Source organism: Lepidochelys olivacea (genome assembly GCF_965140295.1).
Source record: "Lepidochelys olivacea isolate rLepOli2 genome assembly, chromosome: 7".
Classification (NCBI taxonomy): Eukaryota; Metazoa; Chordata; order Testudines; family Cheloniidae; genus Lepidochelys; species Lepidochelys olivacea.
In genome coordinates this window covers 83,977,304-84,001,191 of record NC_140417.1, presented here as the reverse complement: position 1 = coordinate 84,001,191, position 23,888 = coordinate 83,977,304, and the positions used below count along the sequence as shown (strand labels likewise).

Below are 23,888 nucleotides of genomic sequence, written 5' to 3'. Positions count from 1 at the left end.
TCTGCAAATGTATCCATAAATATACACCAAAAAACTGGACCAAAAAAAATCAGTCTTTGCAGACTTCACTTTGATTCTTCATAGTGCAGGGTCACTTATGTCACAATATTGTTTCTGTACTGATTGCTAGTTAGATGGCTGAAACTTTAAACAGAAGACCAACAATAAATGGCAAAAAGTGGATAATAACTAGAGACTACTCTTGCATATGCACAAGTATCCTTGTTAACAAATCTTCATTTTGTCCAGCTCTCACTTAACGGGAGTGAGTAAAGACTAGCTGAAATTGCTGAGTTCAAAGACAGAAATTTCAGGAAATGGGGAGCAAGATGGGGGAGTTTCACATTGAGTAAGCTTAAAGACTCTTCTTCAAGTGTTTCCTTTGTTGGCTTTGTGTGTGAGTAGTAACAATAAGTAAAGGTAAGCATGTATATACATTTTTGCAAGCTCATCTCCATAGAGTGTAAGATCTTTGGGGCAGGGGACTTTCTCATGCTCTGTCTGTATAGTGCTTAGCACACATGAGGCCTCTGGGTGTTAAATAAATAATAATGCGCTCTTCCACAAGCAAGGGGAGAGTTCTGCAGTGGACAATTATCTTTCTGTAGTTCACAGCTGTGTGGACAGCAAGTGAAATTTGAAAGAAATAAGATGCTTACCCTGAAAGAGGAAGAAGTAGAAAACTGAAGTAGCAGCAGGAAACAATAACTGGAAATAGGGAAGAAAGTAATAGAAGAAAATGGGAATTTTGTTTTTACAAATAATGTTTTTACACTTCTACAGTGCCTTTCCTCTTGAATGAGTCCAAAGAGCACTGTATGATGTACAAACCACCAAGGGATCACTTTGTCCACAACCCTGTGGTGGAATGTAGAATTTCAACGGTTGTGAATAAACAACACTGCACAGTTGGTTAGGCCAGAAAGTGACTAATACCCTATCTAACTGAAATTTCAGGGTATTCAGAGAGGCAGAATGCAATTACACACACTAGAATTTGGTCAGGACATTAAGGTGAACACCACTATGTTTGCACAAAGTATCCCACGCATTTTGATGACCACAAGCAACCAGAGCTCTGGTTTCCCATTTCACCTGTAAGAGGGTGCTTTGGGTGTTCTCTAACAGTGGTTCAGTACCAAGGTATCTACCTACTTTTTGTGGTTATAAAGGACCACTATGACTAGCATAGGACAATGCCTAATTTTAAAGGCCAGCACCACAGCGTGTTTTATTTGTGGCACAAAAGCATGTGTTCCCCCAGGGTAGAAACCCTGCAAACAAATATTATGATCCCATGCTTATGAATGGCTTTTCAGGGGATAGTCGGTGTCAGGCACCAGATACAAGCATTAAAATACAGGATGGGTAGATACCTTATCTGGGGCTGACTCTGAGGGATGTGTGTCACCTGAGGCTTGTTACACACGGTGTTATTCAGGAATCACTTTTCTGAAGTAACTATTCCTGCATAACTCCAGGTGGATGCTCTTATTGCAGGCTGGTTGCACCATGTTCCCATTGGCTTTAATCCAGTAGATTGAACTAAACTGGACAAAACTCAGTCTGCCATGTCCACCCAGGGAGTTATTCAGGAACAAGCACTGTGTTGAATCTAGATTCACAATCTACCTTAATCCGAATTGCCTTTCAAGGGTAGACCCCACAGGGCAATGAGCCCCCCCCCCCCCCCCGTTTTTAAATAGCGTTGTCCGCTGGCCCCCTCCCCCAACTACGCCCATGTTAAAAGTGGGGGGCATGGCCCAGTGCTGGCTCCCTCCTCCCCCGGTTTCGGCGCCGGTGGCCCCCACTTCGCCGCTGCGGCCTGTCTGCCCGCGGGGCCGGGGGTGAGCGGGGCCGGGCACGCCAAGAGGAAGGAAGGCCGGCCCAGAGCCAGCCTGCCTGCGAGCCCGCCCCGGGGCAGGGCCCAGCGCCGCATCCCCCGGCCGGGGCGGTGCTGGAGGCCGGGCCTGGGAAGCACGGCCGGGCAGGGGGCGGGCTGGGAGGCGTAGACCCGGCGCGGTGGAGCCGAGCCGGGCCAGGCCCCGCTGCAAACCCCGGTCTCGGAGTCGTTGCTGCCCGGAGCGGGGCTGGAGCCTCACAGCGGCAACAGTGAGTGGCTGCTGCTGGTGGCTTCCCTGGGGCCGCCGGGGACCCTGCCCCGCCTCCCCGCTCTCCCTCCCCGCTGCGGCGCCCGGTTCTCGCTGCCGGCCGGTGCGGTTGTCCCTGGCTGCCGGGCGCCGCGGGCAGGAGCCGGGCTGAACGCGGCGGGGGGCCGCAAGTTTGGCGGACAGGCTCAGGGCTGAAAGCAACGTTCGTCGAGCTGAGCAGGCCTCGGCCCCACGCAAGGCGGCTGCTGGAGCTGGCGCGGGGCCGGGGCGGGGGGGCAGCCCTAGGGGCCGTTTGCCTTGTGGCGACCGGCGAGGAGCGGTGCCAAACGGGGCCTGGGTCTGTTGAAGGGCTTGGGACTGAAAAGCTATGCCGCACAAAGGCGACTGCAATGCTAAGGTCTGGTCTACATTACTGCCGTACATTGGTGTGATGACATCGCTCAGGGGTGTGAAAAATCCACCCTCCTGAGCATCGTAGTTATACCGACCTAACCTCCTGTGTAGACAGCGCTGTGTCGGTGGGAGAGCGTCTCCCACCTCCATAGCTACAGCCTCTCGGGGAGGTGGATTAACTGTGCTGCTGGGAGAGTTCGCTCCGGTCAGTGTAGGAGCGCCTTCGTTAAAGCGTTACAGGCGCATCAGTGCGGATGCAGCGTTTTAAGTGTAGGATTGCCCTAAGCTACTTTCTTTATCTTTCACTTAAAATGGCCCATCAGATTTCATTTTGAACTTGGTGTAAGAATAGATAGGCACAGGCTGATACTTTCCTTGTGTAGGGCATGAAAGATGTTTGAGTTACTGTTCTGTGTGATGAGGGTTTACGATGGAAACACTGACGTTAAAGCAATGGGCGTTAAAGCATTGACATTAAAGTAATTATTTATTGGGGCCCCACCCCATTAGAATAAGTACAGTGTTGTACCATCAAACATGCCCCACATACTGCAGTGGGTAGACCTGTCTGACTGCATGACAGTTCGTTAGATACTTCTGTTTGCAGTTGGTGTCATTGGCCCAGTGCTTTTTGTGACTTCTTTTAGCTCTAGGAGGGATCCATCTGCTATTGTGCCAGTGAGCAGAGCATCGTGCCTGTAGCCCCTCGTGCACTGCATCATATCGCTCAGTGTCTCGTCTCATTCTTTGCCCCCTTGTTTCCATCATCATCTCACCCTACGTTAAACTCTTCTCGGTCGTGGTGTCTCCATCTTTCGATGTAGCTCCTGTTCATTGTGTGTGGTCAGTGACTATGTCTCCTCTGTTTCATACTACCTGACTCTGGAATAACATCTCTGTTCTTTGCAAGCAGTGTACAAACTAACCCATTAATCCTCAACATCCCTGTCAGGTACGTTTCCCCACTGTGTGGGTGGGGAAATGAACACAGAAATCAAGTGTTTTGCCCAACGCCACTCAGTGAATTTATTGTTGGCTAAACTAAACTGGGATTAGTACTCAGGTGTTCCCAATTCCTAGTCTCATCCTGCTTTCTCTTTGGACCACACTCTTTGGACCTCTTTCTCTATGGGCTGAAAGAGAAACTATCTTCCTCTACAAGCTGACAGGAAATGTGTGCCTTGTGTTTCTTGGCTTCCTGAGATATTTCATCCAGCTGGCATATAATTTATGATTACTTTGATCATACACAATAATCTCTCTCTTTTTTTGCTTTACCCTGGAAGTGGCTGTTGATTTGGAAGATGGAGATGACAGATTTCAGCCCAGTGCTAACTCCGCATACAAACCAGTGAATACCTCTTTCCAAGAAGAAGAGCCTCTGATTGAGGAGCCGGTGGGGAACAGATACAGTCTGCAAAAGCCTAAGGATCACTTAAATGGTGCCTATGTTATTTTCTTCATCCTGGGTATTGGCTCTCTGTTGCCTTGGAACTTTTTTATCACAGCAAAACAATACTGGATATATAAACTTCAGAACTGCTCCAATCAGCAGGATCCAAATGGACATGGAGTCTCTGATCTCCGTGTGAGTATGATGGGTTCCCACTTAATGTCAGTGTGTTAGCTCTTGTGTCAGCCACTAAGCCCAATGCGTCTGGGTTCTCTGTTCATCTTAGCAATGGTTAACGGGAATACTAGGCACCGGGATCGAGGCAGCTGAATTCTGATTTCATATTGTTTAAACAGCAGTGGTGTTCTCTAAAATGGGCGTGTTAGTCACTCAGAACGAGAGAGTGACAATAACTGTTCTGTAACTAAAGGTTGGAACTACCTATCATTATAAACTTGATTTCTTCCCCTCCATCCCCTTGGCACTTCTGAAAAAAAGAAACAAATCCCTCTGAAGTTTTACATGCTGTACCTCTTGGGATAGAGAGGTGGTTGTTGTTTGGTTTTTAATTTGCTATAAACGTAACTTTCAAAACTTCTTTTTATTTTAGAACTTTTACCTGAAGTTCACTTAGGATTTTTTCCTCCTACTTGAATAAGAAACAAAAAATTACTTTTAAAGGAATCTATCTCCAATTTTGGCCTACGAATTTAATATGTTTTGACTTTTTCATATATTTTTGTAAATTTTAAGGTGAAGTTAAGGTTGGGAATGTGGTGTAATTCTGATGAGAAAAGAGTTAATGAGAGACACATCTATATGACATTGGAAAACTCTGGATTTCGTAACTATTCCTTTTCAGACCACCCTTTTTAAAAAAAAAAATTAAGGTTAGAATTTTTGTAAAGTGAGTCTAATACTATTTTGGGGTTTTAGCTGGATTCAAATAAAATACACTTTTAGCCTTTACTCTTTTTTAGCTATGCCTTTCATTCACAAATATGTTTTAATTTAAACAGAGTTGATTGTGTGCTTCAGCTTCAGTGCAAAAGCTCACATCATAAATTCTGATAGGCAGTAATTGTTGTTGGATCTGGAGTTATTCACTACATTGCTCCATTTCCTCCTAAAAGTGAACTTTCATTTCCCTTCTCCTGTAATTTCACTGTGTGTTGCTTTCCAAAAGACACTTCAGCATAGAAACAATTAAATATAGAACTGGAGGACACCACTTTAGCAATAGTCATGTTCAAAGTTAGGTGCATAGGTCAGACAGGACCTAATAATGCAGTGTTCAGCTACCATTATTTGTTGCTGTACATGGGTCCTACTGAATGGTTGCTGCATCTGTGGACGGTTGCCTTATGGAAACATGCACGCGCACCACTCCTGTCCAGAAACCAATTTTCATAAATGGTTTCAAAGTGTAAAATAGAAGCTTTCTGGCCAGTCTGTTAGGTTACAAAATACTACCAAAAGGTATGTGTGGAAAAAGAACTCTTGCAGCTGGTGGACTGTAACAAAAAAAGTAAAATAATTCTTAGTTGTGCAAGGAGACATGGTGGATTATAGAGTTAATTTCCTGCTCTTTTTAAATTCCAGAATCAGGAATGCTGGTAATAGTCTCTTTCCTGATTAGGATGTCACCACAAAATAATGTCACATAAAAGTTGGGAGTATATCTCTCCGATTCACTGACCGGGGGGGGGGATTCCTTTGAACTGGACAGTTTCTTTTCAATGTAGCAAAATCTTTTTGTATGTTGTATTCAGAAATCCAAGGCCAGCTGGCCTTCCTCAGATCAACTTCATCAGATAAAATTACCATCTGTTTGGGCTGCAGTTTGGAGCAGGATTGCTGCTGCACTATGTAGCTTCTGGCCGTGTTCAGAATAGATACTTTATAGTCAGTTTGGCTATATCAAATGCTTCACCATGCACAGGGAAGACGGGAGGCACATGGTGTCTGTCTGCTTTGCCAGAGACCAGATAAGTACTAACATGGCCCTCTAAAGAGGCGTTATGCTGTTTTCGGCATCTTCCCCCTGTGCACCTAGCGATGAAGCACGTACCTTAGAGGCAAAGGGAATCATGACAGCAGGACTTTGCAAATGACAATTATAGCTGAATTTCTATGACACTAAGCCTATTCCAGGTCCTGTTGTTTACAATTCTGCAGGCCAACTTATGATGCAGTACAGCTTTTTTCCAAGTGCTGGCAGTTGTGTACCTGCTCCCATGTAGTACCTGCTATGGCATTAAGCCTCTGGCTTTTGGCGTGTAAGATGAGAAACTTGTCACCTCTCGATTCATGGTCCAAACCTTCAAAAGCAAACTTGCCATTGGAAGAAGTGGTTTTGTGTTTTACATTGCATTTTTCTTCTCTTTTCATTGCTGCTGGATTCTTGAGTTCCTTGCAAGACGTGCTACTCTGATGCCTCTATCTGAAAGCTCCTGTGGGTGAACACAAATACACCTGGTATCACAAGCATCTGCAGTCAGATCATTTCTTTACACTAAAAATAATTCATGCCAATTCTGTTTCTGAGTGTTGCTTTCCAAAGTCACTGTTGGCAAGAGAAGCTTCCCTGAGACACAACAATCCTGACAATCTGAAAGTCTTCGTAACTCACTTAAGCAGTTCAGCTTGTAATGGCTTGGGAACTCTTAGCCTGGATGTATTCTGCTGCTCCTTGGTTTCTTCAGGTAGAAAACACATTTCTGTCTACTCCCGTTAGTATTTCCATCAATCACTAAATGTCCTTTTATCATAATGATTTATATGACTTCCATCCCAAAGGGTCACAAACCACTGCCTAAATTTAGCAAACTCATGTAAAAAATTATACATGGATCACCTCACTAACTGCTCAAAGGTAGCAACCTCTAGTTTGAACCATAATTATTTAACAGTGCACAGGAACTCTATGTGACAGTTCAGAGCAGGAAGTGTATATTACCTTTCTAAGGAATTTAGTTGGGTAGAATATAACTTGAGCCTGAAATTTGACCAGGGCACTGAGGGTTAACATTCCCATGGCTTTTAATTCTAGTCCAGTGGTGCTCAAACTTCATTGCACCTTCTGACAACAAAAATTACTACATGACCCCAGGAGGAAGACTGAGCCTGCCCAAGCTCCTTCCTCTTATTGTTTGTTGCACTTCATTTTAAATTAGGTCCTGATTCTGCAATCTGATCTATGTGGCCACAGCCCCATTGACTTCATTGGGATTCAGTGTAGGAATAAGCTTACTGTATTCAGAAACAAAAAAGACCTATCTGTGTCATGCTTTATTTTCCCACAATAGTACCCTTATTCATTCATTTGGTCATTTTAAAACACCCTAAGCCTGCTTCTTAGTGGCAGGGAAGTGTTGGGAAAGAGAGAACACTGTCATTTTTAAGTAATGAGAGGCATTTGGTTACAGTGGTTGTGAGGGCCATAGAAGTATCCAGATACTTAGGAAGATCGGGGGATGTCTATGTAAATCAGATTGCAGGATCAGGGCCTTGGACTGTAAACTCTGAGACAGGGGCTGAGACTTCCTATGCAGTTGCACAGCCCCTAGCACCAACTGGCAGATATATTAGCCTGCATTTGCCCAAATGAAATCCCATTTTGTTATCTTCTGCCCATGTTTCTAATCTAAAGCCTCCTTTCTAATCTCTCTCCTCAGTAGTATTCACAACATCTCCCAACTTGGTGTTATCTGTGAATTTCATTAACATGCTGTTTACTCTTGTCTTGCAGTGCATTAATCAAGATGTTAAAAAAAGATCTGATGTAATATGATCACTACGGTGGCACTCTATATACCTCCCCCCAGCTTATCACATTGCCAATTATTATTAATCTTTGATTATGGTCACTTAGCCAGTTTTCATTCCACATGAGAGTTCCTATCCAAGCCAATTTTAATTAATTTTTCAAGTAAAAAAATATAGCTATATGTTGTGTCTACCTTCCCTCCTTTGCCCTGGAGTTTAGTATTGTGCTGCCGCATGAGGCCCTCGCACACTCCTATCACTTGGCAAGAGAAGAAATGGATTGAGTAGATGGGGCATTTCAGAAAGTCGATGCTAAGACTTCACCAAAGGCGAAAAAATGCATTCTGTATTTGCGGCATGGCTCAGAACTTTTCAGCTGAACATTTGTGAGTTCATTTTGGGATACACACCCTTCCTTACTGCCTGTCTTCTCATTTTGGGTGGGTTAGGACAGTGGTTTTCAACCAGGGATACGTATACTTCTGGGAGGTATGCAGAGGTCTTCCAGGGGATATGTCAGCTCATCTATTCTCAACCTGGGGGTCGCGAACCTGAGGGCGGGGGGTGGGGGTGGAGTCACAAGTGCATGGCCAGTGTTAGGGGGTGGCAAACAGGGCAATTGCTATGGGGCCCCCACAAAGCTAAGTTATGTGGTTCAGCCCCAGGTGACAAGGCTCGGACTTCAGACTCCTGAAAGGGGTACAGTAGTCTGGAAAGGCTGAGAATCACTGGGTTAGGATTTCTCTCAAACTGTTTGGTCTTCTTCCCTACTTTTAAGGGAAGGCTCATCCCTAGAGCGCTATTGATTAACTAGTGTCTTTTAGTCTTAACTGGAATTATCTTTCTCTCTTTTATACATTTAGTACTCATGAAAAGTGTTATCTTGCCAAGCTTGAAGCCTCTACTTACTCAGACACCAGCTATAGTGAAGGCAGGAGCAGTAGAAGCTTTCCCTAGTCTGTTCCCCACCCATAAGATCATATCTTTACCCCTGATTTGGAGGGAAGGGATGAGAGGGTAATGCAGTCACCATATCCATCTGACCCTTGATCTCCCTGCCAATTAAAGAGTAGTTGCATTTTTTCTGAAGTGGACCTACATCCACTAGGAAATGACTGAAATCACCAACTTATTACCTAGGCCTCTAAATATCCTGAAGTGGAGTCTGGTCATTTTTCCTTACGTGGCTTTGGGAAGGGGAAATTGTATCAGTGCTTATGGAGTAGTTAGCCAGTGGCATTCACAGCTTCTCCAATAGAGTCCTCTGCTGATGCCTTCTTGCCCCCAGAAGATGCTGATGCTATGAATTCTTGTGGTAAGGCATTCTCATGGAGAGCAGGGATGGAAGGAGAAGCTGAGAGAGGAAATAAAATCACCTTTGGCTTCTTTATAGGTATCGATTAATTGGAAATGTAAAGAAAGTAATTAGTCAGAATGAGGAAATGGCCTTATGTTTTCTTCTTCCTGAAAACTGTTACCCAGCACTTTTAAGGACCAGAGCATTCCTAACTGAAGGGCAAAGCCCACTATTTAGCTTGAAGATCATGTTTTTTGTTTCGTACTTACTTTGTTCTTCATATAGGAAATATTGGGTTCCTTCCTCAGTCCTGTGTATTCCCTGGTGCAGAAATGAACCTGGTTTTGTTTTGTTTACTTCCTTGATGATGCACCAATATCAGAATTTATATCCTACATTGTGGGGGCAGAGGTTTTAGTTAACTTGCTGCAGAAGCAATGGGATGCTTAATGCCATTGGGATTCACAAGAACATGAAAAAAAGAAAGTCAATTTGTATAATTTCTTTGCAGTGGAGAGATGGGTTCCCAAGCCTTCACATCACAAAGTTGTGCTGCTTCATCACCATGTGTTGGAAATTGAGTCCATTCAAAAATGAATTTCAGACTCACTCCACATTCTGCATTTGTGGAACATGACACTGACGTTGAGAATTGTGAGGACAGTCAGCTCTTAGGTCTTCATCCTCCAAATTAATTTCAGTATTTAAGTCTATAATCTAAATTTAATTTCCAGAAAAACAAATGCCTTTCTTCGTTTTGTAAAGCCGTTGTACTGAAATGACTTAACATGTTCACACCAGAATAGCAACATTTTTCTCCCTTTCATTCTGTGAACCCATGGGTGCTTGGACACTGTGGGATTAGTGTTCTAGATATGCCTATAAGTAAGTAAATTAATGTTCAGTCATTTGCAGCTGGCTTTCCTCTGATTCACCCCAGAATACTTTGCACTAGTCCTTGCAGCACTTCAGGAAATAGTGCAGCAATTATGGGGAGTTCTTCTGGTGTCTGAGGAGGACCAGTTGCAAAGAGGCTGAGCAAATCCATCTCAGCAGATGCCTGTGCTTAAGGAATGGGAGCAAGTTTGCCACTCACCAATGATGGCTAGCAGCCTCTTAGGTGTTACAACCTATGTGCTGAGAAGTGGAGCTGAGCTTTGAAAATAGCAGAAAAGACTCCAACCAGTTCTCATGGAAATCTAGCTCTTGCCAGTTTGACTAATTTAATTTTGGTTTTAAGTCCCTGTGTGGTAATTGTTTCGGTTCCTAAAGCTCCTTAAATAACAAACCTTGGGGATCAGAGTGAAGTGCTATGTCATGGTTTATTAGAAGCTCATGGGTGACTAACTCATTCATGTGGGTGTGGATATTTAAGCAAACAGAAATAACTAGGGTCTGATGGTTGCAATACAGTTGCTGATGGCTTAATATTTGCCTGGAAAACCTTCCTCTCTGCTGCATTCAACCACACCAGACTGCAGGAGCATTGAATTCAAACAAGGAAATGGATTTTCTTTTTGAACACGAGGTGAGATTTTCAGAACCTCCTAAGTGAATTTGGAGCACAGATTCCCTTTATTCATACACCTAAATCATTTGCCCCCTTGATAAGCAACTGGATTTGTGCTCCTTAGTCACTTTTGAAAATCCCACTCTGAGTGAATTTTGTTAACTGTGAAAAGGTGGTGGCTTGCTAGACCTGAAGGATGAAATCCTCTATCTACAGAATAAATACAGCATAGTCGGCAACAATGCAGGCTTCCAGTATCCCACCTTGTGCTGTCCTCATGACTTGGAGGAGATATCTCTAGGTGTGGAAGGGGTAGTCCAGTCTCCGTGCCCATTCTATTCTTGTGTGTCTGCTGAGACTGTAAATGGTGCAAAATATGGTTGCCAGTCCTTGTTGACTATGGAACTAGATTGAGACCATAAAATCTGCCCTACCAAGCCACCAACCATCCTCAGATAGTAGTAGCCTTTGGCTACTACCAATCTACAGCCCTGGAGCCTTAATATCAACACCTCTCTTGCAGGAAGGATGTGCCTTTTTACAACTGTCAGGGAGGAATCCCCCTTCTGGACATTTGGGCCAACGTTTTCAAAACTTGGGTGCCTAACGTTAGGCTGCTAAATTTGTATGCAGGCACCTAAACAAATGGGCTGATTTTCAAAAGCACTGAGAATCCAACAATTCCTATAGTTGTCATTTGGGCATCAGTAAGAAAATCTTGGCCATTGAATTTTAAGGCACCAAGATTATGGCTTGGAGTCAAGCCGGTAACCCAGAGATAAAAGGCTCTGTTTGGAATTTAGTGTAAAATATGATTAATTACACTGACTTCCATCTGAGGATTTCAAAGTACTGTGGAAACCTAAATTAAGCCTTACAACATGCCTGAGAGAGAAGGGAGTATTGTTTTATAGGTGGAGGGACTATGGCACAAAGAGGTTACCTAATTTGCTCAGGAAGTCAGTGGAAAAGAAGGGGGGAGAACCCAAGTTTTGTTGACTCTCAGTCTTGTGCTTTAGTCTGAGGACCATCATTGCTTTTTATTAGGATGCTCATTTCTGTATGTCATATTTGAAAGGAGTCTGGTTCTGGTCACTAGGGGCATGAATCCTCCTGTCAGACAAGTGGCATGGTGTTGACTCCCTTGCTGCAGGGTTTTCCAGTGTTGCCTGCTTTGGAGCTGATACTACCCAGGCTTTTGGGGTAGGAGTAGTGTGCTACTCCTGCAGAGTCATCAGAAGCACAACTCTGCTATAGAAAGATGAGTTTACAACTGCAGACTATTCTTGGCTCCAACCTGCTTGCTGCTGCTAATTTCATGCCCTGTGATCCAGGTAACGCTCTAGTGCCTTGAGCTGCCACCCTGGGCCTGAATTGCTTTTCTAGCTCAGCAGGAGCCAGCTGCCTCTGCTGCCGAGTTTAGGCTGTAGCTGAATAAAAACTACTTTGCAGAAGCGTTTTGGCAGCACAGAGCAGAGTCTGCTGAAGCTAGTGACTAATTTGCCACTTTGTTTTGTTTTAAAGTAGCCAGTATGCTGTTTGAATAACATCACGCATATGCAGAGATCACAGTATTGTGTTTGCTGTAATTAATATTGGTCATCCTATCCATTATAAACCTCAGTTCTCATAGATTTTAGAATGCGCTGGCAATTGAATTCCTTCTGGGTTGATGTGTACTATATAGGAGATTGAAGAAAAGTTCCCCCACCCCACCCCCCCTTTTATAAATGTGATTGAAATCAGCCCAGCTGGCTGCTTGGCATTCACATTTTGCTTTGAAGAGGAAAAAGCTTGTTTTGTGCTGCATACGTAGTCATTGCGTCATAGAATGGAGAGGTGACAGCCCTCCCCTCCCTCCCCGTTCTGGTGACACCATGACTAGAATATTGTATTGGGCTCTGATGTAGACAAACTGAGGGAAGCTCAGAGAAGAGAAACATATATATGGAGCTAACCAGGAAACAGTAAGAACTAATTTTATACCGTGTAGCTAAACTAGAAAGCTGGGCAGGGGTGGAGGGACAGAATAGAAGTCTACAGATATGTGAAGAATATAAACACCAACGCTGGGGGAAGGCTTATTTAAGAGTAGAAGCAATCATGACATTTAGAAAAGGAAAATATTAGGCTGAATTCTGGGGCATAGAAGATGGTTATTAAATTTTGCTGTCGGGAAATTGTCTGGGAAATAGTCTTCTATGGAAAGTCATGGAAGATCCATCCCTGAAGATATTTAACACGAGGCTGGTCAGGGTACTAGCAAATGTTCTGTGAGGTACCATCCTTGTCCTTGGCGCATGTAATGCTGTAGATCTTTTCTTCTCTAACTTCTGTGATGCTATAGTTTATTATAAGGAGGACTTGTGGCACCTTAGAGACTAACAAATTTATTTGAGCATAAGCTTTTGTGAGCTACAGCTCACTTCATCGGATGCATCCGATGAAGTGAGCTGTAGCTCACAAAAGCTTTTGCTCAAATAAATTTGTTAGTCTCTAAGGTGCCACAAGTTCTCCTTTTTGCAAATACAGACTAACATGGCTGCTACTCTGAAACCTATAGTTTATTATGGTATATTATGTTTTAAATTAACAGTCAACAATTAGGTTAATAACCCCTTAGATTATTCAAAGTGAAAGAATTTGAAGAATTCAATGCACAGTACTTGGTAGTGTTTGTACTCTGCTTCATGCACTTTTTTGGCATGGAAACTAGCAATCAAATTTCTTTTACTATCAGGTTTTTAGGGCCTTGAACAGCACGATCTGGCCCTTAGATGCTTTTGAAAATTTTACTCCACAGCACTAAGTCAATGGCACTTAAGAACCTAAGTCACTTAGGCACTTTGAAAATGTTACCGTGTGTGTGTGTGTGTGTGTGTGTAAAACAGATGAGCGCTTCCCTGCAGTGTTGAAATCCAGCTACTTTAATTGGATTTTCTAAAATGTGGAAACACTTCTACTGGTCAAAAGTTTAATAAAGGCTTGTTTTCACAAAACTGAATATGAGAGTGATAGTTATGATGATAGCATCCCTTTAAAAAAATCCACAAATAAGGCTAAATTTTAACAATTAAGTTTACATTTTTCTTGTAATTGTACTCTCTTGTACCACATCCCATTTCCCACAGCTTTGTGTTTGGAGTCTGTTCATTCATACTACAGCTATAGTAGATCCATGTATTTGTGTCTTGCTCTCTGTGTGAAATCGTAAGCAGTGATTATTAGGTTCTTTGCTGCTTACAGTAAAACTCTTTATGGGAAAAAGTAAATGAACATGCACATAAATTGAGTAAAAGACGATGGTTCAAACTCACAGAAATAAGGAGCATTTCAGGTAAAGGGAAAATATGCCAAGTACCTTCTAATTCTTGGCCACCATATGACACCATCTCTGTACATAGGTGACAAAGAATTATATAACCATTTCCACTTCCTGTATATACTTCTCCGTATGATGACCTACACATAAGACTGTCTATTAGCAGAGATGGCAAAGCTGTCAAAATAAAACAATTCTGCACCCTAAAAAAGGGGAAAGTAATGAATATTTTAACAGCATAATAACATATAAAATGAATTCAAAATATAAATACTGATGTGTCATGTTGGCACAAAAATCATTGCCTGCATTGTTGTCATTGCTTTCTGTGTCTCTTCTCATTGATATTGTTGCCTGGTATGACCTCTGTATGTCAGACTTGAAAATATTGACCTAAATGTCAGCCAAGTTACTCAGGGCATATCTGCACCAAAAACTTAAGTCAACCTGTATTAGGTCGACTTACAGCCACCACAGTAATTACTGCAGTGGTTCATGTTCACACTACCCTCCTTTGGTTGTTGGTGAGTGTCCTCACCAAGAGCGCTTCCACTGGCCTCAGAGGGGGAATGTGGGGAGTCGAGAGCCCAGGCTGCCTCTGTGTAATGTAGATGAGGTGTTAGGGCATGAGCAAATACAGTAAAGGTACATTTGAGTCTGAGTCTTTGGCCCTTTCACATAGAGTACATGTGTGTGTGGTATTCTACATGCCTTCTTTCTAGCTGCAGACGCTTTGTGTTACAGGGTGTGTCTTCTGCAGGGCCTAAATAACTGTGGATAGAGAGGGAAGAAACAGGTTGGTTTGATCATTACAAACTTTCAGTTTAGTTATTTAACAATAATGCTTTTCTATAGTACTTCCATATAAACGAATCCTCCAACACACCTGTGAATCAAGTAAGCGTCATTATTCCCATTTGATAGGTGGGAAAACTGAGGCAAAGTGGATAAAGGATTTGCCCAAGGCCAAAGACATCAGAGGATTAGAAACTCTACAGATTGTGGCTACCAGTCATGTGCTCCAGACAACAGGCCTCATTCGCATCAGTGTTCCTTATTTATTCCCTCATTTGTGTCAGTGTTTGTGACAGGAAGGAAGGTAGGTCCAGTGGTTAGTCTAGGACTAAGGATACCCACTTAGTCTCTCTGTGTCTCAGTTCTCCATCTATAAAATAGGGCTAACACACTTCCCTACTCACAGGGATGTTGTGGGGATAAATATATTAAAGATGGTAAGGTGCTATGGTAATGGGGGCCACATATGTAGCTGAGATAAATGTCAGATTAGTTCTGAGCTGGGCATGTGTGCTCTCCATGGAGGCCAGTGTGAATAGGTGCAGTGCTGTTGAAAGAGACAATCTTTTGATAGATGGCAACCAGCATTCTTTTGGGGATAGAACCAAAGGGGTACGTCTATGACACACTTTAGTTTTTGGGTGAAGATACTTCTTAAACATTCAAGGTTTTAAAAAATGAAGGAATCCCAAGAAAAGGCATCCACTGCTCTTAGGAGAAGAGGGAGAAGGAATGGAAAGTTGAAATTAATTGGGGTCTTGTGTCTGTTTCCACATACTCTTCATTCTGCCTTGAGAATTCTTGCCGTGGAAGTTCAAAGGTCTCCAATTAAAAGATTCATTTTCTTTCCTGTCCACCTTGTCCTTGCCCCCGTCCCCCCCGCCGGCAGATAATACAATCCCAGATTAATAGCTGCTAATTCTCATGGATGTGAAAATATACTAGACTATAGACAAGGCTGGCCTGAAACACAAAGTGACCTCTGGCAGCCCAGCGTATAATAACAGCTCTATAAATTGCTCCATACCATAGCTTTGTAGTATTAGCAGGGGAATTGGGGTGGGAGGAAAGTACTTATTGTCCAGGGTTGGATAAAATCAATGATTTAAAAGAAAAATTAAAAATACACATTTTTAATTTAAATTAAATACAGATTTTTTTTAAATTATTTAAAATTAAATTTGAAGTGATAACAACCTAAGTTAAGCCTACAATCTATTAAAATAATTTATATTAAAACCAAAAAATAATATTAAGCGGTATTCTATTTGCTACCAAGTTTTAAAGAAAATCACAGCACTGAAGTGGGTGGTGTTACGCGGGGTTCTTTCAACCCAAAGCTCCTGGTAACTTTTACTCTGTGCGAGGTGGTGTCAGGAAATAAATCAGGGGAGACACGGCCATCCAACCAACAGATGGCTGGCACAAACCAGACAACACAAGAGTGCTTTCACTTAAAGCTAAACTTTACTTAGTCTCGAGCACTTATACACGTCCGCAACAGGTTAGTAAAACACCCCCAACCCTCGATAATTACCGAAGCTGAGTGTGGCTCTCAAGTGACACAGCAGCAGCGTGTTTGCCGGTGGGGAACACAAGCTGCATCCAGAGGGAGAGTCCAGTCCCGAAGAGTCCCACTACCTCTAACATTTCCCCCTTATTTATACATTAGTAATAGAATGACATGTCCCTTAAAGAAAACTTGTTAAGCAAGCAGTTTCAATGGTCAAGTAAGAGGTTCCTTCTGATTATTGATTAACCAGGTGTGGGTTTTTCCAGAGTTTGCAGCCTTGAGGCCCCAATAGATATTCCTGGGGCACCTCCTGCTCTTCTAAAATGCATGTATCAGCAACTTCAACACAATTCTTATCAGGAAGGTCAAGTGGCCCTTTCTGTGGCAACCCCTTCCCCTCCTTCCTTGGTCAAGCTGAGTTTGCTACATGGCACTTTATGGCCTGCTGACACGGCTGCTTTTAGCAATAAGCCATAGTGGTTTCAGGCACTTTACTGGTTTGCTGACATCTCCCTGTACAGTGGAAGTCACTGGCTAAGCACCTGGAACCAGAGTTTGTTGAAGTGCTAAACTAGCTTTGGACAGCAATAACCTCTTCTATAAGTGCAGAGAGAATAATTTCTTCATTTCAATATATTCAGCTAGATCAGTTCAGTGACTAACAATTCTTTTTAAGTTAGGAAACCAATTGGATGTTGAAAAAGCAGGAAAGCTTGTTTTTCTTTTCCAGTCTATGAATAAAAACTAGGTGTGAAAGGATGAGATCTGCTCATTTTAAAATCTTGGAGGACATGGTAACCAGAAACAATCACTTCACTTTGCTAACTACAGATAATATTTTCTTTGTTTAATAAATCAGTTTTAAATACACAACATGTTTTAGAAAAATTTTTGATAAACTTTTTTTCTGCTGTATCTACCACATTTAAGGTGGTTTTATTGAACTAGTAAAAAGATTAAAATACTGTTTTTGTGCAGTTTAATTGAATTTAAATTTCTATCCAAATAGAGATTGTGACAAATCATAGTAAAAAAGTTGTCATCTAGTCACTAAGAAGTGCATCATTCACCATTTTCTAACATGATAAAAATGAAGAATCTGAATAAATGTGTGTTAAGCTCTATATTTTTAAAGTAAATATTTGTATAGCTGTAGTATATGGTCCTGTTTAGCAAAAAGAACCACCACGTGTAGTGTAAAGCCTATATTTATTTGCAAATCAACACATTTTAATGGTTCCCAACTAATGAGAAGTAAGCTATAGGAAAATAACTAAAAGTACCAGTGCAAAGTATGATTAAAATCAATTTTTTTAAATCAAGGTTTCTTGCTTGGTGGTTTTAAACATTATTAAAATTAGTGATTTAAAGCACTTCCGTTTAAAGCAATCCACCCTGTCCTCGTCAGTCCCATTTATGTTCCTGGCCATGGGATTGGAGGATCTGACAAATCACTGCCTGATTGTCTGCATACACACAGGCTTTCCACACAAATACAAAGGTTCTCTAAATCACTAAGACCTCTTAATGAGATGCCCTTGCTGGCTGCTCAGTCAATTAGTCATTCCATTTGCAGTGCAGGAACATTTGGGAATTCCCATACTGGATCAGATCAGTGGTCCATCTAATCCAGTGTCCTGTTCCTGCTGCAGGGGAGAGAGTATAGGAAACTGTATTCTAGGCAGATATGGGATTAATTGCCCAGGAAAACCTTTAGTTTCCTCCTAACCCCCTCTAGTTAGAGGTTGGCTTACGCCCTGAAGCTTGGGGTGTTATACCTCTTCCACAACTTTTGTTTGTTTTTATGCTGGATATTATTGTTAGTCACATAAACATCTAATCTTTTTCTGACTCCCACAAAACTCTTGGCCTCAGTAGCATTGGGTGGCAATGAGTTCCACAGCTTCACTGTGTATGTATGTTATATAAACAAGTATTTTATTTTTTCAGTTTTGAATTTGCCATCTTTCAGTTTCATTAAATGTCCCCTTGCTCTTGAGTTATGAGACCAGGGAAATGAGAGTTTCCAATCTGCATTCACCATCTAATTTATAAAATGCTTTGAAGCACGTGCTATGATGGAGAGAGAAGTGTATTTGGTGGTTAAATGTCATGCCATATTGTAAGTAATAGAGAGGACATCTATGTTCTGAGTGAACTTTCTTGGGCAGTATATAGTGACAAAGTTGGGATGGAGGAATACAACAGCCATTGCTTGGCCCATCAGAGCTTGGAATGCAGAGTCTAGCCTATAGGTCAGTGATCAATTGAGCCATTCTGGAATCTGCCACTCTGTCTTAAAGAATATGAATCTATGTAGTCACTTGTGCTCTGTTTCAGCCTTTGATTAAACCCTTGTTAAATTAGGGGGACCTGACCTGTTGTTTCACTTCCCCAGATCCACGTACTCTACCCAGCCAGGGTTGAACAAATCATACAACACACATTCCAGAGGGATACTGTGATAAATGAGAGGGGGGATAGCTCCCTTTTGTGGACACCCAGCCAGCCAGTTGGCTATAGAATCCCTCTTGGTAGTTTTTCTCTACTTGTCTTATCTGTAAAGGATTAATAAGCCCACAGGTAAAAGGAAAGGAGTGGGCACCTGACCAAAAGAGCCAATGGGAGGGCTAGAACTTTTTAAAATTGGGAAAAAACTTCCCTTTGTTTGTCTGTCTGTCTTCTCTCAAGGAAAGAGGGGAACAGGGAGCAGTTATGCAGTGAGAAGCTTTAAGCCAGATATGAAAATCATCCGATCATATCTAGAACTGCTTTTAACAACCCAAATATTTAAGTAGATCAGGAATGTTTAGAAAGACGCGATTAGGTTTATTTCTGTTTATTTCTTATGGCTAGTGGACTCCTCTGTGCTAACCCCAGATGCTTTTTTTGCTTGTAATCTTTAAGCTGAACCCCCAAGAAACCTACTTGGGGTCCTTAATTTTTGGAATTGCTCTTTTAAAATCTAGCAAAAGCCTAAGTTCCAGATGTATTTTCTTTCTTTTTGCTTTTAATAAAATGTACCTTTCTTAAGAAAAGGATTGGATTTTTGGTGTCCTAAGAGGTCTGTGCATATGCTGTTTAATTAGCTGGGGGCAACAGCCAGTTTCCTTTGTTTTCTTTCTCAGCTCTTCCCCGAGGCGGGGTGAAAGGGCTTGAGGGTACCCCAGAGGAAGGAATTCCCAAGTGCTCCTTCATGGGTTCCAGGGGGTTTGCATTTGGGTGGTGGCATCATCAATCCATCCAAGGTCAGAAAGAAGCTGTAACCTTGGGAGTTTAATACAAGCCTGGAGTGGCCATAACTACTTTTTTGAATCCTTGCGGGCCTCCACTTTCTGCACTCGAAGTGCCAGAGTGGGGAATCAGCCTGGACAGATACTAATGCAGTAATTATTTTAGTAGCTCATGCTATTTATGGTACCCAACACAGTAACTAGCTGGAAGATTAAGACAAGTGCATTAGAAGTAAGTTTGGTAAATTGCCGCTCAGTCTGTCGGCCCACATTATGATGGTATGGCAGCTGAGAGCTTTATCTTGGTGTTCTTGATTTGCTCACTGCTGCTTGTATAGGAGGTTTCTGAGGTAGTGCGTAGCTAGATTTGTTTCTGATTTTGGTTTTAAACGCCTTTGTTGCTTTTTGCAGGACTATTTTGAAAGTTACATTTCCATTGCCTCAACTGTGCCTTCGTTGCTCTGCCTGATTGGAAACTTTGTGCTAGTCAACAGGTAAGTGCAGTTACATCTCTAGTCTAGGTTGCATTAAGCACCACCATTTCCAGGCTTGCCTGCTCCCTCTGCAGTCCAATCACTCCACCCTTTTCTCTACTCTTTAGTGCTAGCACAGCAGTGGATTTGAAGTCAAGCTGAAACATCTAATGGGGGAACTACATTTAACCAGAAAAAAATGTTAGCTAAAACTGCTTATGAAAGAGACTCACTTTGCTATTCTGTCCCCACAGCAAAGCCCACTCGAGACACCTCTTAGGTATTAGACCAGGCACAAATACATTTCTGTGCACAAACTCATGTATTTGTTCTCTTGTGTGATGATAGTGTTTCAGAGAAGTAATAGCCCACTGTAGAAAAAGGTCAAATACAGTATTAAGTTTCTTGTTACATTTCCCTGTGAAATCTGTGTTCTGTGTACAGGTCCCTGGAATCAGTGATTCTTCTTCCAATGATGGTCCCTATATATATTCCAAATGTGGGGTGCGCACGCGGGCCATGCACCGGAGTCAGGTGTTTTTCTTAGCAGTGCCCATTGGCCCGCACTTGTGTCCTGCATCCCCTTGTGCTCGCACCCGAGGGTATAATAGGCTGTGTGGGTCGATGCCTCTCCAGTCCTTCTTACCGCCACATGGGCTGAGTCAGAACCCTTGTTCTTTCATGCTCTTAGTTTTTACTAAATCTGTGTTCTGAATGCTACCATAGTTTATAACTAGGGCCCTACTAAATTCATGGTCCATTCTGGTCAATTTCATGGCCATAGGATTTGAAAATTAGTCAATTTCACATTTGCAGATGTTTACAGCCAAAATGTCACAGTGTTGTAACCACAGGGGTCCTGACCAAAAAGGAGTTGTGGGAAGGTTGCAAAACAGTTGTAGGGGGATTGTGGGATTGCCACCCTCACTTCTGCGCTGCATTCAGATCTGCCTCTGGGTACCTCTCCCTGCTGCATTGACCAGGTTACCCCCTGCCAAGAGAATCTGAGACACAGGGGGAAGGTTTCCCCACCCACAAGGAGAAAATCTTTTAGTGGGAACTATAGCACTGTACTTGCCTTGACTCCCTGTTGACTGGCAACGATAGCTCTATTTTCTGTACCTGCGGTATTTGCCTGTGTGCCAGTCCCTTTTATCTGCCTTGTTCTGCAAGTTCTAATCACTGAAGAAAGAATGGAAATTAGTCTGAAGATGAGCCATTTCAGTGCACAATGGCAGGAGGTGTGTGTGTGTGTGTGTGTATAATATATACTTCATATTGAGCAGGTACTTTAATGTTCACCATTAATACCATAGTAATTATTAGCCAAGTGATAAATTCCTAAAACAAGTGCTCAGTTGTTATCTATTTTTGCACGTTGTATGCAAACAGGGGAAAGGGAAAGAAAGCTATTCATAAAATAGCTCTTGTTTTTCTTGCATATCCTCCAGACTGCTAATGTATCCATTTCACTAAACTATTATGTATTTAATGCATTACATTTAAATGTAGCATCTATCTCCTGCATATCACAGATTCTTCTGACTGGTGCATCTATAATCAATAAGTGTTTTATTATGTTAAATTTTCAACATCATAAATACTCATGAGGCAGATTAACATTATGAAGAATTCTGAGCAAATCGGTTCCCTGTGGTTCAAATATTATGCAGCATGTCTGGCTAGAACAGCATCTTTGAGAGCTAACCATTATCGTTGTTTTAAAATAGTGGCACTGTCTGTGGATATCAACACACATGAGATCATGGAAGTTTTTTTTGTACATCATTTGGGAGAGAACAACAAAACCAGGTAGTGCTGACTCCTTATGTGTGCGCGAATACACTTGTATTCATAGCAGTGCTCCTGTTTGACCAGGTATCATTTTGGGGGTTTTTAATTGCTTTTCAAAAAGGTGTTCCATGCACACAAGGCATATTTGTCAGGAGTCCTTCCTCCTCCTAAAAATGGGCCAGTCAGACTACAGTATTTGTAGTTTGGGTAACTATGTGGCATGATGCACCATATTGTGATCCCTGGGAGACCTGCCTAGGAGAATAAGGTTTAGTACAGGAGACCTTGGATCTGAGGATGAAGGGAATATATTTCAACACTTCATCTCTAGATCTTGATTGCTAGCTTAGCTTTCCTTTTTCTTCCTTTTTCCTTTATCCCTTCTCTGCCCTGAAGGTGAGCTGATAGTCTTGTGTGTCTATAATAAGTGTGTCTATAATAAGTAACCTTCCTGTTCAAGCAACTAACTATCTTGTAGTGACAAGCATGTGATTGCTTTCACCCAGCCTGCAGTATTCCCCAAGCAGACTTTGTTGCAGCTGCCAGTTGCTCTTCTGAGGGGAATATCTCCTGTTTCTGCTAGAAATAGATATTTACAGGTTGGTCGGGTTTATAGACTTATTGAGTTGAATAAGCACTGATGGAAGATGTGGAAGTCATCAATTTGATATCAAAACGCTTTAAAATAATTACTTTTTATTTCCCCCCTTGGTCCTTCCCGCCCCAGAGGAATTAGTTCATAGCAACTTCTACACTGGCTTCATTTCTCTAGCCAGCTGGCTTCCTTTGTGCTCTTGTATCATCTCCCGGCTGGCTGACACATCAGCAGCCTGCATTAGCCAGAATATGCATTTCTAGGCTGCCATTTGTGCTTCCAAAGCAACTCCATTGTCGGTCCCCAAGTTCCCATGTTGTGGTGTGGCATCTTGAGTGTGTGCTCTAAAAAGTGGGACAGGACGGCAGCTACACACTTGCACACTGCAGTTTGACAGCAGTCAGTATTACTAGCACATGGCACTTCTTAGCTACCTTTAAAGCAAAGGTCCTGAGGTTGGGTTGTGCAAATTACTTCGTTCGTAAAGGGCTTTGAAACTCGTGGGTGGGAAAGGGTACAGAAATACAAAGTTACAAAATGATAGCCATTATTGTATTTGTCTGGAAACTTTTTGTGACTAGGGTTTTTAAAAATGAAATATGTAGAATAGAGTAGATCGTGCCAGCCTGTAGGCATTTAAAGATGAGTCACGTGTAAGGAGAGGCAGAGGCAGTATGCTCTAGTCCAGTGGTTCTTAACCTGGGGTGCATGCATCCCCTGGGGGTGCGAGATGCCCTTTTTGGGGGTGCGAGACATGCCAGATTTTTTTAGAAGGTAAATCATCGAAAACACAAATTCAGCACAGGCACATAAGTACACCTACTTTGTTTCATCAGACCTATGTATGTATTAACATTATACATTTTTAACGATTACTGTAATATATAAACAAAAAATATATCTAGGTTTAAAGAACTGATCTACTTCAACGATTTTTGATAAGGGGTGCGAGAACATATTTTGAGAACCAAACAGGTGCAGGCTGCAGTAAAGGTTAAGAACCACTGGTCTAGTGCATAGGGCACTATACTGGGAGCCAAGAGACCTGGGTTCTTCTGCCAGTTTGTTAACTTGGGGCAAATCACTTCACCTCCCCCAGCTCTGTTTCCCCTCCCCTTCCCCATAGTCTGTCTGTTTAGATTGTGAGCTCCTCAGGGACTGTCTCTATGTGTGTATACAGCACATAGTACAATGGGACCCTGATCTCAGCTGGAGCATCTAGGCACTACTGTAATAGAAGTAATGAATAATAATAGATTTTGTGACTAAAATAGATAAAGTGTGTGTGTGTGTGGGGGGGGGGTCTCATTTAAAAAAAACCCCAAACCATTGCATTTCTTCTCTAGGGTATCTGCCAGCATTCGCATTCTGTCCTCCTTGGCTGTCATGCTGGCTGTCTTCGTGGTGATCACTGTGCTGGTGAAAATGGACACATCCACATGGACACAGTGTTTTTTTGTCGTAACCATAGTTTGCGTAGTCATAGTCAGCAGCGCCTCAACCATCCTCTCCAGCAGCATCTTTGGCCTGACAGGCTGTTTCCCCATGAAGAATTCGCAGGCTTTGATTTCAGGTTAATCTCTCTCTGATATTCAATATGGAATCAGTGGCAGTAAGTAAATGATTAACTTTTTCAATGGAAAACTACCCACTCGCTGAGAAACAGACTGACGAGAGAACTTAGAAACTCC

At 42.4% G+C, this 23,888-nt stretch overlaps 1 protein-coding gene across 1 annotated transcript in view; it reads left to right on the top strand.

The window, feature by feature from the left end:
• The first annotated feature begins 1,959 nt into the window (after positions 1–1,959).
• SLC29A3 (solute carrier family 29 member 3) overlaps positions 1,960–23,888 on the top strand; it is a 30,322-nt gene continuing 8,393 nt past the window's right edge. Inside the window, exons 1-4 of the mRNA XM_084634839.1 lie at positions 1,960–2,112; positions 3,791–4,092; positions 19,747–19,829; positions 23,544–23,770. Coding sequence (XP_084490965.1) covers position 2,112; positions 3,791–4,092; positions 19,747–19,829; positions 23,544–23,770 — 613 coding nt within the window. The 5' untranslated portion in view covers positions 1,960–2,111. The remainder of the gene's footprint in view (positions 2,113–3,790; positions 4,093–19,746; positions 19,830–23,543; positions 23,771–23,888) is intronic.